Source organism: Pygoscelis adeliae, unplaced genomic scaffold, assembly GCF_000699105.1.
Source record: "Pygoscelis adeliae isolate BGI_AS28 unplaced genomic scaffold, ASM69910v1 Scaffold71, whole genome shotgun sequence".
Classification (NCBI taxonomy): Eukaryota; Metazoa; Chordata; class Aves; order Sphenisciformes; family Spheniscidae; genus Pygoscelis; species Pygoscelis adeliae.
Window position 1 is genome coordinate 13285385 of NW_008824356.1, and position 26245 is coordinate 13311629.

Consider the following 26245-nt stretch of genomic DNA (forward strand, 5'->3'; position numbering starts at 1 on the left):
TGGCCTCAAGTTGCGCCAGGGGAGGTTTAGATTGGATGTAAGGAAAAATGTCTTTACTGAAAGAGTAGTTAAACATTGGAACAGGCTGCCCAGGAAAGTGGTTGAGTCCCCATCCCTGGACGTATTTAAAAGACAGGTAGATGAGGCGCTTAGGGACATGGTTTAGTGGGCATGGTGTTGTTGGGTTGACGGTTGGACTCGATGATCTTGGAGGTCTCTTCCAACCTTAATGATTCTATGATTCTATGAAAAGAACTGTTCCTATTATGTACAGCATTTATTGGGCATTCTGGCTGGCAGCAACCAAAACCCATTATTTTTCATGCTGCTGTACCTTAGCAAAACTACAAACAGCAGCCAACACATTACAAATGTGTATTTAGACTGAAAGAAGCAGCAATACTTAGCTGCCCATAACCTTTACAGTCCTAACAACCAGATGATTATTAAAACAGAAATAAACCTTCCCCCAATATTATACAGTAATAAGACAGCACTTGCTTGAAAAAGATACCTGTACATCAGATACGAATAGATTTCTTCAAAAAGCTGCCAGTGTTGTTTCTTGTGAAGTCAGTAACACCATGGGCAATACCCCTCCATCCCAAAACCACAGTGCTCGAAACCCAGGTTGCCTTGCTTATGTTTACACAGCATAAAGCAGAACCACTTCAGATACATCCACATAAACTTTCTTATATTGCAAATTATCTAGGTACCTCATCCAGGCTCACCTTGCAGCCTTGCCGAGAAAATGAGTACCTCAGTTCCGATAGCATACCATGCTAATGCAGCTATAAAGCTGTCACAACCCAATCCAGGATCTCTACGTGGCGCTGCACAACATAGATAAATCCAAATAGGCTGGCATGAGCTACTACCCTACAAGGCATTTCACCACGCTACAAGGTAAACCCTGTATTTAGGATATGCCACACCTTTCCTCTTGTTTGATGCTGTGCTGTGCTTCTAACCTGACCCAACAGTCTAGTGATAATGAACAAAGAATGATTTCTGGACACAATTTCAGGTGCTATTTCTGTGACTGCTTCAAAATCAAAACAAAAAGAGATAGGAGAGACCTCATTTGAAGTTTACTGAAATTCACTGTGGAGGATCAAGCACTGGATATGTAAAGTTTGACTTTCAGATTTCAACAGTCAAACATGTTCAAAACAACTATTAAGGTCTTTGATTTCAAGAAACATAACTTAATCTGTGATGAAAGAATACAAGGATGTTTGTCTACCTGCTATCCAGCTGTTACATGGCTTGATAAGTTTTCTATTCTAATATTTAACTCATTAGACATTACAGGTAACATAACTAACCCACAGTGGAGATACTGACATACTTGTTTACTGAAATAAAAAGAAAAAAACCAAGAACAAAAATGCAGTTCTTTTGAAGAACATGCAAGTTATCCTCCATGATTAGCAGCGCATTTAAGAAAAGGCTAAGTAGTTTGCTTTCATTTATTTTCTTGCTATTTTGATCAAGATGTAAAACTAATCTCATCTATCAAAACTTTTGAGAAGATGCATGCTTATCCCCAACTGGAAACTATATCCCCTATTTCCATTCTTACTGTGAAATGAACTTTGCACCTCCTTTCATAATACCAGACAATAAGTGCAAGTCAATACCACAGAAATATCTCAGAACGATCACTGGGAAAAAGTAATGGAAATTTCAGCATTTAGATATGTCAGAGCCATGATTAGTGTGCTTCTGCATAAAAAAGGTACACAATATTACCCGAAGTATGAAATTATTTTTCTAAGTGAAAATGTGGAAGGAGAGGAGCAGACCTTGCACTGCTGGTGATACGTGGGTCTCGTTTATGACCCACTGCAGAGCCCCAGAGATAGAGGTGGCTGGGGAAGCTGCACTTCCAGCACTACATGGCAGAGCTCGGCAGGCAGGGCCTTGCTGGGCAGGACCCCAGCTCAGCTCTCTGATCAGATCCCGCCACACCCCTGCCCCGTTCAAGATGTGGCCATTCGCAGCGGAGGCCAACCCACTCACCCTGTTACTGGGCTTGCAAACATTTGGGGCTTGTAGAGGGGACTTCCTAACATTGGGAAGCAATGAAGACTTCAGTGCTTACACTTAATGTTTCAGGAAGAATTTGCAGAAGTTCGGTATGTAACCATTTTTCAACCCTCCACATATATACTATAATACAGTATTTTACAATTCTGTATTAAATATAATATTGAAGCATTTCCCACACCATCTCCTCTCCCAAACTCCATTAAATACATTGTATTTTTAAATTAATAGGATTATCTGAAACCTCTGGACCTCAGAACAACTGTGATCTATTTAAAATCAGACTAATTAAGATGGATCTGAGTGATTTGAAACATCCCACACTTACACGGATAATACGCAGTAAGTGGCAGTTATTACAAGAAAATAAAAACAACTTATTACTAACTTCGCAGTTATGTCTTAGCCCTGAAATGCATTTAGGCGCTGTCTCATTCCAGAGACTTAATGAAAGGTAGACAGGTTGTTACTGATGGGAAAAAACCCAACCCTCTCACATTTATAGAAAAATTTGGATTGCAGTGAACATTCTAAATAAGAGATTCCCTCTCTCAAGCTGTAAAATTACTGACAAGGGCAGCATATCTAAAGATACATTCCTGAACAACACTACCAGTATCTATGGAAATGCACAGTCAGAGCAGAGTTCACGTATCTTAGAAGTCACAAAGCACCAACACCAAATGTAGAATTACACAGCTTAAATGTTTCCTTTTTCCAACTTGCAAAAGTCCCCCAAAATATGTCTGTGAAGTGAACACAGTGCAAATGTGTAATTCTTTACAGTATCTCACCTCTTCACGCAGACAAGTATCAAAACTCATTTGGACGTACCTTAGAAGCTGTGAAGGTCACAACTGTTTTCCAGGAAAACAAAACTGCAAATGATAGTTTATGGGCCAATTGTAGAATCTAGCTATTTTCTCCATGCACAGAAATTATTAAATGTGCAATACGTAACTATGCATATACCAAACACTAAGTATATTCATTTATGCTTTTGCAAGATCTAAGTAGATGCTCCTAGGATTTAATACTGTTCAAAGTTCATGAAGTTAAAATTAAGCCAGGCCATCTACTCACTCAATCATTTATGACTTTAAAAACAAGAAAACCCACAGACAAAGTAGGATCACAAAAAAAGACACTATTTACATTTGTGATTCAACTTGCAAAGCAGCCCTCCTCCTCCCAAAAGGCACTTCAAAAAAAAAAAAGCATTCTTCAAAAGCAGGCCTCTCAAATATAATTAACTTTCCGTTATCAGATACTTCATGTCTGTGATTACAGATAAATGACGAAAAACATCCCTTTCTCAAAAAAAAATTCCAAGAAACTCAATGACACCTGAGCTGGAAAAAGAGTATACTTTCCATCCTATTTTCCACCTCCATGTTCATTTTAGGCAGAAATAATATTTCAGCCCAGAAAGTGAAAGTTTCATAAAATGTTACCAACAAACAGAGAATTACAGCTTCAAACATACATTCCTTCCTGCTACCACACCAGAAGACTTCATAGTTTAAAAATGTTTCAATCTCCTTTATCTCAGACTGCCTTCCCACACATGCCTTCATTTGCTACCAATAAACTACTTCCACTGGAGACAACACACTGAAACAGCAGCGGGATCCACCTGATCACATTTGGAGTTGCTGTACACATCGAAAATCATTTTCTACAATGAAAAAGTTAATCTCAGAAATCATTAGCATGCACCACTTGTAAACTTCTTTCACTAAGTCATTGCCCCCAGAAAATGGCATCCTTTTACACTTTATTGCAAGGTAAATTCTGCTGAAAGCAAAACTCCAGAGTTATTCCTGAGCCAGCTACTGCAAAACAGCAGACCACAGGAGACGTTCCAATCCTAATACGTTTGGGCAAAACTACCAACATGCACTGACACAATTGTTCCTCTAAAACAACTACAGATAATCACATTTACATCCACGGAGTTCTGTTTAGAATAAGTAACTATCTGTAAAACCACTTTCAAAATTAAAACCAGCCTATTGTTATATATAAATCCAGTAAGATATACAGATGTACCTAAATGCCTACAATTTTTTAGTTATTGAAAAGGGGGATAGGGACTATGAGTAATATGATTTCTGTATTTAAAAAAGCTGATTTACCAGAACATTAATGCCATGTGATCACTGCTCTACTAGGCACATAAATTATTTTAACATATATCCAATTTTCCCCTTCCCCTCTCCACTTTCCTGAAACTAAAAGACTCTGAAGGCTAAATACACATACTTGAAAGTAACCCTAACAATATTCTGTATTCTGGAAGATAAAAACACCACAGGATCTTGCTGGCAAAAAGAACACGCCAATGAGAAAGGGGGGAGAGAACGGGAGGAAACAGTGTTTGCTCACTCTATGGCGCAGTTTTGCAAGTTTTTGGTTTTTAAGAACTGGTTAATAATACAAAGGGAAAGAACTGGTGGCCTCCAGTGTGAACATTAGTATAGATTTTTAAAATTGCAAAAGAGCGTCATATAAAGTAAGAAACACCACTTACCTGTCCCACCCCCACTCTCAAAACTTGGCGAACTCCATGTTTCAGCAAGGTTTCTTGGTGGCTATGACATCTCAAGACTAGAACAGGCTGGAGCCCAAGCAGTAAGAGCATATTAGGAGGGGCTGAAATTGGAAAAAAAAGTTATATACCTCTTTCGTATCTAACGCACAGCGAATCATAAAATCTATAACTGAGTAGGTTTCCACAGCAGTTAATTCTGTAGACTGGAAATACTGGTATCATGGATTTACTATCCATCATGATCAACAGTATCTAGTTTAGTGAGATCTTGACGTAGTTACTTAAAATGACAGATCTTAGACAATTAAATCACAAATAAACTCCATTTCTCAGAAAAGCCCATCAGTGTAAGCATTTTTATAAAGATTATGGGAAAGCTAACCTTAATGAAGATGGAGGGAGTAATACAGTTCATAACCCTAAGTGACAGATGTGACCCATTCTCTCTTTTTGGTTTTACCACAGAATGGGCAAAATTTATTTACCTATCAAAGAAAGCAAAATCATGGAAGCAGGTATCTTCCATGACTACAGAATTTATATATTTTTTTCCTTTTTTTTTTAAAAAGATGTCCAAAATCTCTCCTAATAAAGTGAGAATTCTTAAGAATCAGCATATTCTTATTTACAGAATTCACTAGTTATAATTGAAAAACTGACCTTAAATCTCAGTGACCTTTAATCACCTTAAATGTCCTACCTTGACACGAAATACCTTAAATAAGACACGGTGGTAATTTTGAGTAAAGTCACCTGGCCTGTCAAAAAGCATAAGGTACAATCTGCAGAGTCTTGTACAAGTTTCTAGTCACTTTTCTGTAACTAAGGTATGGCTGAGTTAATTTGAGATGAGGGTATTGCAAAGTGCCACTTTAGTTAATACACCGCCTGACATGAAAAGGGCTCTTTAGAGCCCATCTTTTTTCCATGGTGGAGGTAACAGTTTTCCTTCTCCTGTCCTTCACAGCCAGTGAGAGAAAAGGACAGAATATAAAACAACTCAGTTGTACACGCAATAGTTGCAGTATGTCACAGGATACCAGCTGCTCAGGGAGTTCACTTTTAATCTGAGAAGTTTCCTAAAAAGATAGCTCTTTCGTCACACCCTCAATGCTTCAGGAGAGACAACCTAAAATCAACAGCAGAAGCGTAACAACCTGTATTACGCATCAACTAAGAACTTGAGACTCATCTGTGGCTCCCAATAAACTACCACGAAGCATCCCAGAAACTCTTCAATTAATAATGACTTATAGAAGAAACAGCTTCTTAAGTACACACGTAAGGTTAGCAAGCACCAGGATCTCTAAAGATCTGAAATAATGAATGCCAGGAACTCCAATTACAGAAAACTTCAAATCTTTCATTAAATAACACACACACCCCCACCAAAGGACTGCGATACAACCAGCTACAGAAATGCATGTTAAACCATACACTAATGGAAGAAAGACCTTAAGAATTAGTTATAGAAGTGAAATCAACAAAAGCTATCTTTAATTTTGTTCTCAGAACATTATTTATTCTGCTTAAAGAAATGAGAAGGAACAGTATCACACATTTTATACATGGACTGTGAGAATGGGCACAGTGGAGAAATGAAAGGGGAGAATGAAATGCTAGGGGGCAGAGATTACAGAAAAGTGCAACCTGACATATTGCTCTATAAATAAATGAATAAATTAATGCCAGGTAAGTAGGTTTAAACCTTGGCTTAGAGCTACACTGCGAGAACTTGAAAAATCAATCAATCAAGCAAGCAAGTCTTTTAATCTCTTTGAAATGCAATGGGCATATAATTTGTGATAGCCTCTTTTAATTCCCTCAAAATCAAGAATTGATTATCAATGTAAAATAATTCCCAACATCTTATTTATAAACTCAGGGAGCTCCCCCTCGATGCTATAGAGCTGTACCGTGAAAGGACTAGGAAATGCAACATAGCACAGGATATATTTTCATCCTTGTGTGCTACCACTCTTGGCTCCTCAAAGCTGTAGAAAGCACTTGAACAATTTGAAATATTTATTGAACTTTGAAAGTTATGCAATCCTAATTCTTCTGGCTCCACTGCACAGGGAGCATACTTTATTCTCAACCATAGACAACAGCAACAGAAGTGAAGATAAGGTTCAGAAACCTGCAGTCACACAACAAATCAAAATGAGATCTGAGCCTCTATTTCAACCGTAAACTGCAACTAACAAGTTTTGCAACCACACTAAACCTTGATATTCTACCCCAAGCTTACCCTACATCTATTAACCTAGCACAGGTTGTAAGAGACAGCCACTAGTCCTCAATCAAGTTACCTCGGGATTTCTGGGAAACATGCCCTTAATGATTTTGCAGGATCTGGTCCCCTTTCTCCTTGCCCAGTTTCCTTTTCAAAGTTCAAGATCCCTCTCGGAGTCAGCCACTGACACCAAGACTCCTGAATAATTCTTCCCTTCCTCCTCCTCCACGCAAAATGCATCATCCTCAGGCTCACTTTTAGCAACCCTTGCAAAGAGGTCAAGATATTTGAGACACTAGTCATACCGGATACTCAAGTTGAGACCCCTTAACTGAATCTTTTTCAGCACTCTCTCAAAGTCAGGCTTGTAAGCTTTCTCAAACTGGCCACTCCGAAATGATTAAGGCCTTTTGACTCTTTCAGATACACATTTGTGACTTTGTTTATCAAGGACACACATACAGACATGAAGAGTTTGGTTCAGTTGGGCATAAGCTGGGGTCTAGTACTACTGAAGGTGCCCCAGGTGTTCCACCAGGCCTACAGTGACTGCTCCAGTAAGTGATGGTCTGTCTCCAATAAGTGAGGCACATGACTCAGCTGCCAGACCTGGGTGACGTCTTGCACATCTGGCTGCTTATCAAATACTCCATGTGTAGACATGACAGACTAAAGCTTTGAGAGAGTGGATTAAATAATATCAGTATTCTGATCAACTGAGTGTGGTGGATGAAAAGTCAGGAGGCCTAGTTTTGACAATGATTTGCCATATAAGCTTGCAAAAGGAATTTTCACTCTTCTTTGCTCCATTTTCCATTAAATTAAACAGGGTGCATTCTGAGATTCAACTGAAGATAAATGTGATTAAGTTAATCAGTAGCATCTAGCACTTTGTCCATTCCTCCAGATCAGCCAGCCCCTACAAAGACAGTGGCTATTCATTTATTAAACGTTAGGAGCATTAAGATAATGATAATTAACTTCTACAAACCAAAATACATGTGCTGTAACACTTTGCTGAGATAGTTGAAAGCTTTAGGAAGCTCCCATTACAGAGATGTGCCACCTATTTCTACACAGTTCAGGAAGTTCATGGGTTGTTGCAGAATACTTAAGACACACGTACGTAAGATATCTAAAGCATCATATAATCTCTTTACATTTGCAGTAATACATATGTCATGAAAAACTGGTAATTCCAAGCAGTATTATTTAGGGACTTTTAAGACAAACTAAGAAAACATTCAAGCACTTAAGGCAATGTTATGTTCTGAACCTGTACTTTCCAAACAACTAATTTAATTTACTTCAAAATTAGAAACAGTTATATCCTGGTATGAGATTGTATTTGTGAAATTTAGGTGAAGTAATTTTTTTTTTTGTCATGGTAACATGACAAAAATTATCCTTAATTGTAGTGCCTAAAAAGTCCCAAAATACAGAAAAAAACCACCCTAACAAAAATCAACCCTTCAAAACGCAAACAGTACTATTCATTCCTAACAACCTCATTCAGGATTCTACATATGTTTGCTCCATTTAAATCAGTTACAGAAAATCCAGTCCAAAATCTGAAATTTTAGAACATATATTTAACAGCTCAGTACTCAAATCCATGCCTTTTATATGTCATACTTCAAAATGACTTTCAGAATCACAGAAGTGAAAGTTCCACCGAAGCACCTCAATTTTTCCATGAAAAATTATCCAACTTTCTCTGCTCAAGTGCAAATAAAGAGACTGTGAAATTCTTAAACTTACCTGTAACATACCAACTATTTCCACTTTATTAAAAAAGATGAAAGAATGAAGTGTTGATAGCATGTTTTCCTCAAAAACTGAGGGAGTGGGTAGGACCATATCTTGAATATACTGTACTCTGTATGTCTGATGTATTTTTTGCTTCAGCTCTGGATCAGATATAGGAATCACCTCTTTAAATTTTGCCGTTTTAGTCAGAAATTCCCTGTGTTTCCGTGACTGTGATAAAGATGGATCATATTCTAGGCATCCAATTACATCCATTATACATTCCTCAGAAAACATGACTTCAAAAAGTGCAGTTCTGTTCAAAAGGAAAATTCCCTTGATAATTTCATATAAGTGGTGTAGTCCTTCAATGTTCTCCAAGTCTTCGCACACATGAAAAATTTCTAAGAGCTTCTTAATATAGCCCTCATTTTCCAGTGCTAGCGCGAGTTTTTCACGACGTAATGGTGAAGGCAGTGAAGATGCCACAAGTTCTGCAATTTCTTCTAGCCGACTTAATTCACAAGATGGCAATTCTAGACCTGGTGATGACATATCATCAAAACGTTCTTCCTCAGATTCATCGACAAGGTCCTGAGTAATATCGACAGAAGGGTCTTTGCCTTGAACCTACAAAATAAGATGTGTTCAGAAAAGTGGAGTTTAATGTTTAATGCTACTTGAACGCTGTTTTAAAAATACCATTTCAAATGTCACACACACTTTTTCTTTGTATGGCCAAAACAGAAGTGCAAATGGAAGTTTGACATTGAGTACAGCTGGTTTGGAAAATAAGAGATAATGAAACGATTTCTTCAAACAGAAGGCGTTACAAAATTATTTCTACATTAGTTATTTAATTCTATTTAATTCTATTTATTTTTTATAAAAAGGAGGAAGAATAAAGAAAAAAGCTACATTTTCTGAGTACTTCAAATAAAAAAGGAAATTCATAATTACTAATATGGACAACAACTTTTTAATAGACTACTGAACTAAGCTATTTGTTTCCAGTCTTTATTCTCTGCAGACAGATTTTCAAATGCAAACCAGTATTGTAATATTGCAGTGATAGCTTTAAACATTTATCTATAGGCTATTTAACTGCTCTTGATGCTTTTCAAAGCTTCTGCTACCTCAAACAGAGGAGAGGGGCCAGTCTTGTTGATTTAATTGTTGTTTTCAGTCCTGGAGAGCTGCAAGTCAAAATCTGTTACCGTGCACTTTCTAAATACTCAACAGAAGCACGGAATCCCCTCTTAAGAACAGAAAACCCCAAACCAACATTAACAAAACAGTTGTGGAAATCTGGAGCTGTCAGAAAAACAAGGCACAGGATCTGCAGAGATGTCTCTAGAGATACAACGAGGAAACTGCAGAAAGTACGACTTAGTGGGAAAAAAAAAAAAAAAAAAAAGAGGCAGATGCTTGGGCACCAGAGCGTTTCAGCTTTAATGGCATCTTAATTGTAGTATCTGCTTGGAGTCTGATGCATCAAATCCAGAAAAGCACTGCTGTATAGAACGGTAGAAGGTACTGTTCTTTTTAATCTTGAAAATCAGCAAGAAAAATCTGGGAGAAATAATTCTTCATGGATAACAGCAAGCCTCTACTTAGACTAAAATCCAGAATGCTGTTAAAACCCACATACTGTTCTGTTTATACATCAGCAACCACTTCCAGTATAAGTGGTATCAAAGTTTTCCTTTTGGAAGAAGCTTTAATGACTGAGGAAGCTTAAGATCTTTAAAGTACACCAGGCACAAATACAATAGCATGGCCTCAAAACAGGATGTAAAGACACTGGTTTCTTACAAATATTAGATCTTTACATGAGGCTGAGGAAGCTGGGCTTCTTATCTGGGTGTTTCCCAAGAACACAATTTCCCCTTTCCCCCATTTTGTTTCTGTCCCCAACTTTTGGTCCGTTGACTGCTATGGTTCCTGGAAATGTTTCTGTACTTATTTACATAAGTTTCTGTACTTATTTACGTAAGTGGTAAACTGCTGAAAAGACTCATTTCTAAAAAAAGGAATGATCTATACACATGCAATTATGAAACCAGATTTCTTTTGCTTTATTTCTGAAATCAGTGAGAACAAACTTCAAAAGACAGAATGGAGAGAGCCAGTCGTCTGTTAAGAACAGAAAGAGAGAGCACATAGAGAATTAGACAAATTTAGAGAAATCCCACCTAACGTAGCACAAAAATTAAAAAAAGGTGTAATGCTTCGAATGGAAGAAAAAACCCAAACAGGAACCGACAAATTGAACTAACATCAGTTAATATATTGACTGAACTCTTTTGGGAATTGGTCAATAGTTAATACCTGACCAAATGTTATCCAGAAACAATACTGACTCAGTAACTATACAGTCATCTGGTCATAGTGGTAAAACATGATGAGTTAATTAGCACATATTAAAATACATACATGCTACATATAAATTGTTTGGTTTCTTTAAACTGTAAGAGTTATACCTGTGAGATGACAATACAGGGACAGAGCTATCTCCTACTTCAACTATCAGATCAACCTTTCATACCCTGACAGTCAACAGAAGCATATTGTCACATTTACATGGAAAAAAGTTCTGTTGAGAAACTACTATTCCCCTCACCTGAAACAGAAGAATGAGATACGAGAAAGAATAATGAGAAATGCAGAAAGATAAATATGAATAAGATACGGTTAAATCAGTGAGAAATACATTTGTCCTTGTTTCGGCTGGGATAGAGTTAATTTTCTTCCTAGTAGCTGGTATAGTGCTGTGGTTTGGATTTAGGATGAAGACTAATATTGATAACACAAGGATGTTTTCGTTACTGCTGAGCAGTGCTTACACAGAGTCAAGGCCTTTTCTGCTTCTCACACCACCCCACCAGCGAGTAGTCTGCGGGTGCACAAGAAGTTGGGAGGGGACACAGTCGGGACAGCTGACCCCAACTGACCAAAGGGATATTCCATACCATATGATGTCATGCTCAGCAATAAAAAGCTGAGGGAGGGAGCCCCTTTCCTGGAGATGGCTGAACCCCTGCCTGCCGATGGGACATGGTGAACTAATTCCTTGTTTTGCTTTGCTTGCACACGCGGCTTTTGCTTTACCTATTAAACTGTCTTTACCTCAATGCATGAGTTTTCTCACTTTTACTCTTCCAATTCTCTCCCTCATCCCACCAAGGGGGGGGAGTGAGCGAGCGGCTGTGTGGTGCTTAGTTGCTGGCTGGGGTTAAACCACAACAACATTATAAAATTCACTAAGAGCTCACATACATTCTTCTCTCTACAATAAAACTTTGGACAGGTAACCTTTTCCCTTCTGGCTAACCTGGAAAAAGTTAATGATGAAATTAATTGTTATGAAACTTTTTAAGCACTCATTTTGAGCTAAACTTCCTTGGGTGATAATACAGTTACGTTAAGTAAAAAGACCTGAAAATGCTCTAACAAAAACCCCTCCACACATAGTTTAAGTTCATATCAAATTTCTGGAGGAAGGAGAAAGTTTTCAAACTAAAAAATGCAAAATTTGGGGGAGGTGGCTAAGACAATAGTTTTTACTTTCTATCTACTGTGTTCAGATTCACCTCTTAGAACTGTCCAAAAATTCTGAACACAAACATTAACGATTTAGGTTGTCTCAATCTTACATTTATCAAACTTATATCAAACTTACCTGACATATTTTTTCCCATATTTCATCACATCCTGCTTTTTCTTGAAAGCTAAGTGCCAAATCATAATTTTCAGCTTCAGACCACACAATCAAGGTATCCTTTAAAGAGAGGAAGAGTATTTTCAGGCAATGTATTTCAGAGTTTACAAACCTGAATAGTGTTTAAAGAGTAACATTTTAAAATAAAAACAGCTTGATACCAAATTATGACAGGACAGTATTACAATACAAATGTAATCATCATACTTTTTAGGTTTTTTATATGTCCTCAGATTCTTAGGTTTAAAAACATTTTTGCATAAATCAGAATAAGGAAGTTCCAGAAAGATACTGAAAGTTTTAGTTCTTAATTCACGTGACCATAATATTGTAAGTCTCAAAAAGGTTGATCTAGAATATGTAATTCTACCTCAATGCATCCTCTGATAAAATATGGTAACAAAAGCAACAGGTTTGGTTTTGTTTTTTTTTTTAAATCTGTTTCAACTGGACCAAATAAAACTGCACAACTTTTGTAGGATCAAAGTTACAATCATTTTTCTCATTTTTATAGGTCCCAGAAGACACTGTGCTAATGCACAGAAGAGCTACTTAAAAAGCAGCCCCAAGATACCTACAAACTTTAAACAAGAACAGAAACTTGAATATGCACACAGTTAACTGCCTAAGAGTATGCATACCTATTACACTGAACCACGCACATCACTTTTACTCATTCCAAACTACAATTCTGAAAGGATGTTTTGCCCTAGATTTCTAGAAGTTAGTTGAAACAGTGCTTAGCTATGTTTACTACCCAGACACTTTAGCTCTCATCTACTTACTAGAACAGTTCAAGAGTTTATCAGAGCCCTCATATTGCATGCAAAAACAATATATGGAAGTGGAAGCTGATGCTGCAAACACCAATATCGCACACTGATAAGATATTTGATGCAGTAGTTCATAGACAGTCTGCTAAATAACTGTTAGAATAAAAAAAAACCCCAAAGAAAAAAATATAACCTGCATTATTTACATATTGAATCAAATTTTTTGAAAGTCTTTTGTCTTGCTATAACAGCTAGCTGAAATATAGCCACATTAAATATATACAGCCCCATGAAACTGCATTATTTCAGTTAAGTGCTAAAACATGCATTTACTCACTAGGACAACAGACATGAGAATTTTTCTACTTATATTTCAATGAGAACCATAAAAGAGATTATTTTTGCTTCATTAAGTATAGATTTTGCTTATAGTGATTGTTCCTAAAGGAATTAATTTTAAATATTTGTAAAAGCACTGTAAGTTGCCAGACATTTATAAAGTTTAAGACAGTTTATTAATTAGGCTTAATTTATTTCAAATATTAAAATGAACACTGAAGATAAAGAGAAATCTTGCATTTAGATTTCAATATGCACTTACTAAACTCCTTAAACTAAACTATCATCTAAATAGCACGATCAGCTAGCTCTGTTAGGATTCAGTCAAGCAACACAATATAATCAATTTGCCATTACCAGAGCAGCTATACTGCTTCAGAGGTACTAATGGCTTTACCTTGCAAATGGCAAATAGTTTACCTTTTCCTTTTCCAAAGGGTTGAGGAAGAGGTGGTACACAGAAGAAAGGGTTTTAGGAAGACCACCTCCAAAATACAAAAGGAAGAAGAAAGTCACAATTAATAGTTTATTCTCTACAAGACAGGTCATGGTGCAAATACTCTGGTAATAACAGATTGACAGCACCTAGTACCGCTGACTCCTATAGAGTAAGAAAAATAGCAGTTCTCAAAAATTTAGAAAGGGAAGGTCCAGAAGGAAAAAAAAGATTTTTTTTTTTTAACCATCTTTTAAAAACAGTAGGTACCTTACTGCAGCATTTATTGTATATATCAGGTTCAAAATCTAATACATTAATCACTGCAATTAGTATTTATACTGCAGTAACTTTCAAGGCCACTCTCATCAGCATCCCACTGAATAGCGCTTGTTTAATTTAAAAAAAACAAAAAAATCCCTAACACTAAATCTTAAGTAGACCCTAGCAGAACTTGCAACATTCCTATCTAATTACATTTCCATTTAAGTGAAAGCGGTTAGATTTCTAAGCAAGCCATTTCCAAAAGAAGATCAAAACGTATTTTCTTCTCTATAAATAACATGACTAACAAATAGGGAAATGACTAAAAGAACACAAATAAGGACAGTGTTATTTACAGTAACTGAGGTAAGTTGAATAAACAAAAGCTCTAAATCTCTGAATAAAACCCAGCACTGGTCCAAGACAGGTCGTCTGTCTTTTTCCTCTGGGGAGAGGAGGGATGGCAGGAAGAAAGCAGGCACAGGAAAAACGAAAGGGAAGACACAAAGGTAAAGCTGCTTTTGAAAACTATAGTCACAGATGTACAGAAGTGTATTTGGCCATAGTATAGCAATCGTTCTTGTTAAACAAGATCATCTGCTATCATACATGGAAGTTCAGACAGTATTTTTCACCTCTACACATTCTGATTTTTTTTTTATTGTTTCTTCTTTGGAAAGCAAAACTAAAAACTGCTGAAAGAAATTATTTGAGCAGCAGAAACAAGTTTGGTTTATTAATATTAGAAAAGTATTTTCCAATTGCCAATATTAACAATTTCAAACGGTTAGTTATCTGTTGCCTTATCACACACGGATTTCATATTATAGATTAGTATCAGCATCTTAACAGAAATCTATCAATTGCTATTCTCCGGATCTTTAGTAAGAGAGTATTTGCTTGTACATCCTTTCTTGCCTCAGAGGGCTTTTAAAAAGCAAACATGAAACAAAGTGAGAAAAGCACTTCACTCTGTTGCATAATACACAGTTCAGTCAAAGTTTAAATTCACTGTTAAACACAGACAGTTAGTAATGTAATTCCATTATCTTAATCCTACAAAGCTTATAATCATCAAAAAGAAGAGCAGTACAAGACTTACACATGTAGGAAGAAGTGACTGAAGGAAATTCTAGATGTAGTTAAAGATAAAAAAACATGAATATAAGTCTAGTTTCTGCTTGTTTTATTTAAAGGAATCTTTCTATGTGTTTAATCTGAAATCTCCTCAGTGTAATCTGAATCCACTAACTACTCTGGATCTCTCAGCTATGGAATAGGACTATCTGTTGCTTCCAAATGCCAAATATTACTTCTTGCAACTCCAAAAAGCAAATGAAATTTCTTAAGACTGCCTCCTCCATTCCAAGAGGAAACAGGAGTGTGGATAAATATACCTAGTAATAGTAGCTATTGGTTAGAAAGGTAAGGAGATGACTCTTGCACATTACCACTCTATGAGCATAAAATCTTTAATCTTTTATGATTCATAAAAGCAGTTCTGGCTCTGTTTGATCAAAAACATATCCTTTTTTTGCATTACATACAAAATGTTAGCCTCTAGACAAGGAACTGGATGGGATGACTAAAACAAATATCTAAAATTTGTTCTTATCTAGCTTGTAGTTATACACAATTAAAATGTGAAACTGCTGTATTAAATCATAGCTAGATTGTGTGAACTGAGTCATAAACACGGACAAATGTTTTATTATTGAAGGCTTTTATACTGAGTGCTCTGCAAGAATGCTAGCATTCTAGCTCCTCACATTTTTCAAGATGCATTAAGAGTTCTTGGCAAGATCTTCTTTAAGTAGGATGATAATCAGGAAACTACTTATGTAGAGTTCACAATCTTATTTCAAGTTTGAAAAGTCATTTGCTGCTTCGCAAAAAAATATTTTGACAACAGTGCCAGTTGGATGTGGCATCACTACCTTAGCCCATACAAAATTTGCTGTCTCCCTAAGACCATTTATATAAATTTGTCTTCTTTCATATTACTGTTCATTATGACTGTGCAGATATAATCAGGAATTCTTAATTTTAAGCAAAAATTCTGAGCATGGCCTCTTTTTAGAAGACCTGTGTATTTAACATTCCCATAAAGAGGTATTTATCATTTCTACCAATGGAAGTTAACTTTTTGCACCCTTATCCTTATAAAGATACAGCCTGAGGCAAAACTTCTTCAGAATACAATGGGGCATTTCTCTGCTGCTTGTCTCATTGTTGGCTGCATAAAGCCCACACGGAGCAAGTTCTGGTTAGTTAGACGTTTTCAAGGAAGCACTACTGTGTGCTACAGCTTTATTTGAGACGTCATTCCTAAGAAGCTAACCTTCAAAAATACTACTGCAATAGTTCAAGCCAGCAAGCAGTGGCAATTGTACTTAGATGGACAGGGCCTAGTATCTACGACATGATTTCTCCTCACTTTTTGCAGTGATTTCCAAAAGGCTTACTTTCCTTAATAGACAGGTTGTTGAATACACAGTATCAGTCTCAAGTTCTCGCCGTTAACACTCACCAGAAATCACGCTTTTATTAGATATTAAATTAGTTTTATTTAACTATTAGGAAGCTGATTAGCAGGTGTGTTGTACAGCATTCATACAATCCCCAAAGCAAGCCCTGGGATTTCATAATGAAGCATTTCAGAGCAACTAGTACTCAGGATTTGATTCTGCTGTATAATTGATTTAAGATTTCTTTCCTAATGTGATAAAATTAAGAAAACTGTTATTGTTTGACAATGCCCTCTCACTGGTGTTCATGTCCAGGGAGAATACAAGTCTTCTCTGCAGCTCCAAAATATTCTCTTGGCATCCCTATGAGATTTAGGCTACTCTCAAGAAGTAGCCATCCCCCAAATTAGATAGGCTTTTCATAAATTCTTGCCTTCTGTCTTAAAAAGCAAATTAATCTCTTCCTACTAGCCCTCAAATGATTTAGGCCTATGACACTTTCCTGGCCCCCACTGGAAGTTCAACAGAGGAAGGCTGTTCCTCCCCGTCTTGGACTGCCTGATTACTAGTCTTCCTTATCTATGCCCTTACATTGTTTATAGTCACAGACACTTCCCTGGACATGCCACCTTTCAGCATCTTGCTAGCTAATTATTTACAGTCAAAAGTACAGTTTCATAAGCAGCTTTCTGCTTCTGAAATAAACTACTGGCACTACTCAGGTTTAAGTTAAAAAAAAATATATATAGTTATCGTGGTAGGCTGCAGCAGAATCTTCAGGCTAAAAAAAACTCACCCCAGTAATGTAATATAAAGTTTCAATTCTGCATTTGGTTTTGTGCATTTGTTCACCTAGTACCTGGATATCTGGACATGCTAACAAGTTATCCCCAAAACTGGAGTAACATATCAAAAGCACACTCGGTCTTTTGGCAGAATGTATTCTATTAGCTTCTATGAAAGCTCAACAATCATACATGATTTTTCAGTTAGCGACTGCATAGCTGCATTCCCATGAAACCACATAGAATAAAATCAGTTTATTAGTTCTATAACAGAACTTCAACCCACTGGCCTAGTGACCACACCCAGAAACAGCAGAAGAATTAGATTTCACAGGAAAATTATGAAGATAAAGGAACATGTGTTCATTTAAAATGGATGAACCAACACATCCCAAAACCAGGAGCAGTCACTCCCCTTGTTTCTCCCCTCACCCCACAAAACCAAACACTTGTCCTTACTATCTTAGCTACAATAGGAACAAGTTTTATTGAAATAGTTTCACTGTTGGCTCGCTTGTTCTGACAGCAAGGGTAGGAAGTTCATCTTCTCTGGGCATTCTGACAGTGCCTTTTTGGATCTTTTCAAAATTTAGCTTTGTAGTAAATCTGCTCTCCGTCATTCAAGGATAGCCACCTTCAAGCTACACAGCTAGTAGATGGTATTCTGGATGAATTTAAGCTTTGTATTCTTGTGAGGAACTGAAAAAGGGACTGCAAAAGCAGAGGACACAAGACACTGAAGTTTCTAGTGCAGAGGCAAGACTTTGTAGCTGTAAGCTGTAAGCAACTCAAGTCTTCCTTGTTTCAGGCACAAAAAGGGATGCAATACATTCTTCATCACTGGGTTACAGGATGTACATGGATCTATCTAAAATAAAGTTGAGGATATAAGTCTTTACTGTTCTATTGCTAAACAATTGCCAAAGCATATTGAAAGTATATTGAAAAGTATATACCCCAGTCCACACCCATATCAGCTTTCTCCCTAGATAAATGCTAGTATACAGTTTATTCCTCCTTTAAGGTTGCATAGGAAGAGGTATGTTGTCCTAAAATACCAGTGCAATTATTCATTTTCTGAATAAGGATCACTTGTTTAAGAACAGCACCTCTGTCACTACCATTCTGGAATTGTGTCATTTTAATGCCTTTAAAACAAACTGTAAAAACAGAGCATGGATTGAAGTGTGTAAACTGACTTCACCAGGACATTACAATTAAAATATCTTCTACCTTTACTAGTATATTAAGAAAACAACCAACAACAGAAGAGGAAAACTAAGTATTCTATGTGTGGTCCAGCAACCCACAGTATAATTAAATTCCACTTACTAAACAATATTTGCTTTTAAGCTGTGTGCTACTTACCCATAATTAAATCCAGTATATTCCATACCAGTTATAGGATCATTATTGTAACATTTTAAAGTAAGAATACCAATAAAACTTAACACATAGCCCTAAACAAGAACACAAGTCAGGAGGCCAAGAAATCTTCTGCCTACAAATCATACCTTAACATAAGAAATATTAGTCCTTTTTCTGAGCCACAGGACATTAGTTTCTCAAGTTGTTTTCTTTCTAGCTTGTTTTCCTCATACAGATTCCTTTCTTCTAGTTCTAGTGTAAGTAATGATGAGTTTGCCAGGAAGTACACGGTTCAGAGCATGCAAAAACTTCCACTGGTAGCAACCCTATATAGTTACAGAATCAGATATGTAGACATATCTTTCTTTTTCAACGCACAGCAGAAAATGACTCTTCATTGTGACAGAAAGACTAATCTAATTTATCTGACTAGTGAAAAGGTAGTTAAAAGACTGCCTATGTGTTTCATGCTTTAAGGAATTATTTCAAACTTCTAGATGTCAGGTAAGTCTGGGAAGACCAGGGACTAGATTGTGCAAACTGAAGTATCTCGGGACCGTGTTGATGTATGAAAAATGAGTCCCCAAGCAGGTCTCAAGATCTGCCAAGTATTCTTCCTCTCCAAAAGGAAAAGCAGACAGTTGTTATCTACCACCAATTAGATCAACATTTATGTGCACACAGAGACCTGACTAATCCATAATAAAAGGCAGTCATTGCTTTCAATCCTAAACCCTAAGAAATCTAAAGCAGACAGTTTGTCAAAATTTTACTTGAAGGTCAGGTTCACAGGGTATGGCTTTGGTTTTGTTGTTTTTTGGTTTGTTTTGGTTTTGTGGTTTCCATGGATATTTTACACACCAACAGAACAGAGGCAGCAAGGCAAACTTGTACTGAGGTCTTTACACTACTATTTTGACAAATAATGATCTAATGTGACAGTTATCATTAAAATATACATATGTGTATGCTGAGATTGCATAATTTGTGATATCAACAATTACTGAGACAATCCATTTCACACTGGCACCAATAGTGCAGCATAGGTAGAAGGTTCTTTCACCAATGGAAGAACTTCATTGTTTATCACAAAGGTATCTATAGGCTTGTTGAAGAACCCAAAGCAACTGGCACAGCAAGTTTCCCCAAGAGTTTAACTAACACACATCTCTCCTTCCTTCCAACCACAAATTATGGTAGTTGGTCCAATGAAAGATTGTTTCTTCTTACAAGCCTCATGTTAGCCTAGACAAAAGTCAGAACTCATCCACTTACTCCATTAGATATCTGAAGTGCCCACAAGCCACACGCTAAGTATGTCACAGTAAAAACAGCTCTGATGTACTGCTATGTACCCCTTTAAAAGGGAATGGACATTCACCCTCACAACAAAATTTTGAGATAAAAGGCTGGTAAAACTGTAACACTGGAAAGTTACTTTGAAGTTTTAAGTCTTACATTTCTAGGAGATTTTTCTTGAAATTTTATGAGTGCAACTGACAACTGCAGGCAAACTCAAAAGTAAGTCTTCTATCTCAGGCTGCAATTTCACTAGTAACTGAGATGACCTAAGTGGCATTCTGCAGCCAAAAAGGAAAGATCTTGCTCGCTCTTCCATCGCACAGTTCCACAAATGGATCTTGTGTGAGGTGGCTTGAAACTTCTGCTGACATAGAGAGTTACCAGTTTTTGAAGAGGGATTTGGAGTACCAAGTTGATTTTCTTGTGGTTTAGCGAGTTTAGGCAGTTCAGAGTTCTATGAGCAGAGCTGGAAATAAGCAACTCTTCCTTTCAGCTGCTAAGCTCCAAGCTTAGCTCATATGGAATCAGGTTTAAACTCTGAACTTGCCTTTTACTAAGGGAAAGGATAAGTAGGCCTCACCTGAAAGACTGTGCTACAAAGTAGGATTAATACACACACCAAGAAAGATTTGGTATTTCCAAGACTCAGAGAGGAGCCTTACATTCAATCTGTATTAGATACTGCTTTGCTTAAATAATATGAACAATCCATCTGCAAATATAAATTTCTGTCTGTGCAGCATTTGAAAGCTTTAAGAACAGCACTTTTCCTTCTCCAGCACAGAAAACATACAGTGCTGTTCTAACAGGATAGATTCATGTTTATTTTTTTTATTTTTCTAACCATGTTTTCACAATCACCAGTATTGATTTGTGCAGTGCTAGATTACAATACATGTCTGACCCAACGCAGCAATGAGCACAGATATGAAATGCTGTTGCACTGACAGGCATGTGTGCTAGTTTGCCACTGATCTTACAATTTTATGCCTACTTTAAGTAGGCTTCATGTTTGATCTGGCATAAAGCCTACTGATATAAAGCTTGCCCCTCAATGCTCTTTGAACAGATTTGAACCAGCAAAGCAAGTTAACGCTAGATCAGCACTTTATGCCATAGAGCTGTGAAATACTCAATGTCATTTTAGGAGTCCTAAAGCTCAAGTTACTGTATCATAGAACCATGACCTCAAGCTAGTCAGGATTACAACTAAGACTTAGCTTGCTTAGCATTTTTGCTGGTCTTGTCCTTTCTTACTCCCTGCAATTGATTCTGCACCCCACATTGGCCTTACCAGTAGTTCAGTACAGACTGTTTATATAGTGCATAATGAATTATATCAAGGGGCAGATACAGGTTAAATTTTCCAAGGAAGGATATTTTAAACCCAAACTGGTTCTCCCCATTCAGTTCAACATACAATCCTACAAACAGCTGCAGCCGCACAACCACTGGGACTGCCTGTAAGCAAAACTACAGTATGTCTATGCTTACAATAAACTATTAAAGCTGAAGACTGAAGCGTGTTTTAATACATTAACTGTACCTGATGGGATTTTAGCAAGTCTGAGCTGACCAGACTGGCAACTAAATACAATCTGGTTCAGTATTTCTAAACCTCTAAGGGTAATTCTCATCATCCATGACATAAGAACAACAAACAAAGTGCAAGACCTACAGTTCACTTCTCATCCATCTCAGTAGCATTCTTTAGGGGCTCACAACGTATGGCTTAAATAATTGAAGCAAGGTGCAAACTAGAGGTGAGAAGCTGCTTTTATGTATACAGAATGCTTTGAAGCAGTAGTAACCCGTATCTATCTTCCAAGTAAAAGCCAAACAAAGGTAAACATGCAAATAGCTTTAAAGCCTTCTAGTCTTCTCTTAAATAAAATACACTGAAAGTTGTAGTATCTGAAATATAAAGAAAAAAGGCAGATGATATTAAGTTTCAGATACCATAACCCTCAGGAACCTCAGCTACTTTGCTATTTTCACAACTATACTTTGCCCGTCTCTCCCAAAGCATTTTTTGGTGTAAAACAGAGTGCAAGTTACACAGATAACTTCACAAAAAATGCAGAGAAATAACACACGTATCATGAAATGCACAAAAATGTTGAGAACTACTTTGCCTCCTATTTTTGGTACAAGAACATACAAAATAATTTGCAATAGAGGCAAAAAAAGGACTGTATTGCTGAAGTTAAAGAACTTGTCTTTAAACGTGAGGGAAAAAAAAGTATGTTTACCTGTTGCTTCTGGTACGCAGTGTTCGGGTTAATTTTGGACTCCAAAAGAAGAGAGCCTAGGAAAAAAAAAGTTCCACTTATTTCTGAGGGTACTAAAATTTCAATCTCAACATGAATTTTCTGATCACTTGTTCCTCAAGTAGGTATTAACACCTTTCCTCCCAACAATAAGCCTGTTAAACCCATACTCTACAGCTTTATATTTCATTTTTCCCTCAAAGACATCGTTCACATAGTACAGAACATTCAAGAGTATTTTAAGGACTGGATTTTTAACCTCTTTCTTATTCTAGAGTAATGACTTTTCCACAGAAAATTTTTTAGATATGATAAAGTCTGCAAAAAAATCAGCACACAAGAAGCATCACAGCTGCATTCCGTAGATCACCTACAGTTGTTTTGTACGAAATTTGCTAATCATGTGGTATTTGTTCTTAAAGTTTAGCTAAAATACTATTAGTTTGCTGGAAAGCATATCTAGAAACCAATGCTTAGAGTGGCAATCATTGTGACTGCCAATACCAAAAAACTTCAGATGTGATACGCTTAGGAACAATGGTTTCACAGCAGCTTATACTGATTTAAGATACAGAACAGCAGTTCCATTCTCATGTCTGTTTTCTTGCCCTTCCTTTTGCATAAGCGTTAGTGTTAATACTTGTCACATTTAAATGGTTCAGAGTGTTGATCTAGGTGAAAACAACCCTTAAAACTGCTTTTATTTTTGGTCCAATCACTTCCCTCATCCACCTTGCTGTTCAGCTGCACCAATGCCAGAGCATGAGGGACTCTTTACAGCCATGACTTCAACTTACGTATCTGCAGAGCTTCACTCAACGTACATGAAGTACTGATAAATTAACTTTCATAGTCAGTCTTGTAATTAAAACATAAGGCTGCAATCACCGCTTTATAGAGGCACTTCTCCATTCATTTACCTGCTTAATTTATTCTTGTGTCCAAACTTTCTTTAAGAAAAGTATCAACCTCTCAGTTTCACAGGCAGTTCTAAGGCAGTCTTATATTTATATTACTGGAATATTTGCCGAATATCTTCACAAAATCTACACTACAGAAAAACTGAAATGCTTCAACCACCTTAAATATGGAAGCTAGAGAACCTGAAGACAGGACAAGGAAACAAATCACTTGGATTCGAAAAACATACTTGGAACTGAAAATTGTACTTCCAAATCTCACAGCAGAATCAACAACAACTAGCTGGTTTTCACTATCTGAAGAGTACACCAATTATAAAATCCACAGCAAAAAACATCCCAAACCAATGGTTGTTTACTAAGTATCACCATCCTCAATCTTACAGGTTACATTTACAAAAAAATCCACACTGCTTTCCTGAAGAATTGCTACTGACTAATAGAAGATTACAGAATCATAGAAAAGTTTGGGTTGGAAGGGACCTCTAAAGGTCATCTAGTTTAATCCCCCTGCAGTGGGCAGGGACAGCTTCAACTAGATCAGGTTGCTCAGAGCCCCGTCCAACCTGACCTCGAATGTTTCCAGGGATGGGGCATCCACCACCTCTCTGGGCAACCTCTTCCAGTGCTTCACCACCCTCAACGTCAAAAATTTCTTCCTTATATCTAGTCTAAATCTACCCCCCTTTAGTTTAAAGCCATTCCCCCTTGTCCTGTCGCAACAGGCCCTGCTAAAAAGTCTGTCCCCATCTTTTTAATAAGCCCCCTTTAAGTACTGATAGGCTGCAAGAGGGTCTCCCCAAAGCCTTCTCTTCTCTAGGCTGAAGAACCCCACCTCTCTCAGCCTTTCTTCATAGGAGAGGTGTTCATTTTTGTGGCCCTCCTTTGGACCTGCTCCAACAGGTCCATGTCTTTACTGTACTGAGGACTCCAGAGCTGGACACAGTACTTCAGGTGGGGTAAGAAAGGTTATTACTTCATGAATTTAAGCTTTACCAAGGATTTTTATATTCACTAGCTTACTATATATGTGATAATCAGATTAAAAAAAAAAAGAATTGTAATTAACAAAGTAACTTACTTGTGATGGCTGCTTCTTCCTAATTTGTAAGTCTGTTGTTCTAAAAGAAGCAGCCTTCACTAATGAAGTTGGCTTGAGAAGCTATCACCCTGTCTCAACTGCTCTTGCAGTAAGAGCTGTTTACAAACTAAGGTACAATCCAACAACAAAACTCAGCCCTCAAGGGAAAACAAGACACAAAAAAAAGCAATCTCCCCCCAAAACCACATATACTAACTACCCTTTTTTTTTTCTTTTTAAAGAGTTTTTCCAGTTTTCTAACCCACATCAGCTCTGTTAACAAAGCAGGTTATCTGCTTAAGTGTGACAGCATAACTAAAGAAAAAAGTAAAAATCACGTACTATAGAGCAGGACAGAGAAAGAAAACATCTAAGATGAGCTTTACTGATGAATCCAATACACTGTGGTACTTAGGCCATAGTCTCAAGCTTTGAATTTTGGGTTTGCCTAGTGAACATCTAAAAACGGCATTCCCTTTTCTATTACGATCATCAGTTATAGGCAGTATTTCACTTCAATCTTACTTTCAGTTTCAAAGCCCCGGCTTCAACTACATGAAGTTTTAGAATATTATTTTGTGCTATTGACTTGGTTGACTACCTTCTAGAAAGCCTTTACTGTCTAGAAATATTTAATAGCAGCAAATATGAATTAGAATCTTGTAAGAATTAAAAGCAATTGATAATTTCAACATTATATTTTAACTGCTGAACACAGATCTACAGACCTGGAAATCCTGAAATTAGCAGAATATCATATATAACTTGAACACCATGTTTGACAAAATACTATCAAAAAAAATCTTGAAGACAATTGAATGCAGACATTTCATCTTCCAGGCTAGAAGCAGACACTAGAGAATGACCTCTTTACTAGACTTACCACAAAAGAGCATTTCTTCTTCTCTACTAAACCTGACACTTGCAGGCAAGACAAATCAAGCCTTAAAAGGCTTGACTTGCTTCTCATTACCACGTGATTCAACGTATTCCTCACCGTTCCAGACAATAACTAGAAAAATATGAAGATAGAAACATACCAAAGTGTAAACTGTGCTCTATAACCTATAACTGCCCCAAATCCATCCTCCTGGAAAATCTGATGCTCCATTTGTGCAATTTGTTCTCCAAAAGGGGTTCAACGACTCAAAAATCAGTGACTGTTCTACTAGTTAGTTCAGTGAGTTTATTTTCATACAGTAAGTTTTACGGGAACAGGCCCCTTCCTGGTATGAGGCAGTCTTAGGTCTCTGTTACTTGCTTCTGGGAACCAGGCAACACTAACAGATGTCTGTAACAGAAATATATTATCTAGAAAAAGGTTACAGAAATTTAACATACAGCAAATAATGTTGTTCTCCATTCAAAGTCAGTATCAGTATTGATTCCTAAATACAGTTCAAGATGCTTACTCTTGCATTTGCCATAAACTAGTTATGATTTTTACTTTTTTCTTCAGTTATGATTTTTACTTTTTTCTTTAAAGAAAAAAGTAAAAATCACATACTATAGAGCAGGACAGAGAAAGAAAACATCTAAGATGAGCTTTACTGATGAATCCAATACACTGTGGTACTGTAGGTATTTTTCTCTTGGCACTATCCTAGAATATGTTAAGACTATCCAGTCTACTTCATAAAAATACACCAACAAAATTTCATCTTCATTGACCCAAAGACTCTATTCAAAGTTAGGTAAGACCTGAATACAAACTATGGTTTTAATAAACCCCCCAAAATTATGCAGATCTAGTTATTTTCTGAATTATAGCCTTGAATGAATTTGTAAAGGTAACTGCAAAACATTGGTGCCAGAAAGTAGCATCTGAAACCACCTATAAAGAAGAAAACATTCATTTGCAGAATTCTGTTATTTGCCACTGTAATGCAATATAGCACAGCTGGGGTTTTTTGTTACAACATCA

The 26245-nt window shown here is 36.9% G+C and overlaps 1 protein-coding gene across 2 annotated transcripts in view; it reads right to left on the reverse strand.

Moving 5' to 3' along the window:
- Positions 1 to 26245, reverse strand: part of SMEK1 (SMEK homolog 1, suppressor of mek1 (Dictyostelium)) — a 47807-nt gene that overhangs the window by 16605 nt on the left and 4957 nt on the right. For both annotated transcript variants that reach the window (XM_009319447.1, XM_009319446.1), the window contains exons 2-4: positions 22303 to 22358; positions 12277 to 12375; positions 8607 to 9224 (exon numbers count right to left, since the gene is read on the reverse strand). In XM_009319447.1, coding sequence (XP_009317722.1) covers positions 8607 to 9224; positions 12277 to 12375; positions 22303 to 22358 — 773 coding nt within the window. The remainder of the gene's footprint in view (positions 1 to 8606; positions 9225 to 12276; positions 12376 to 22302; positions 22359 to 26245) is intronic.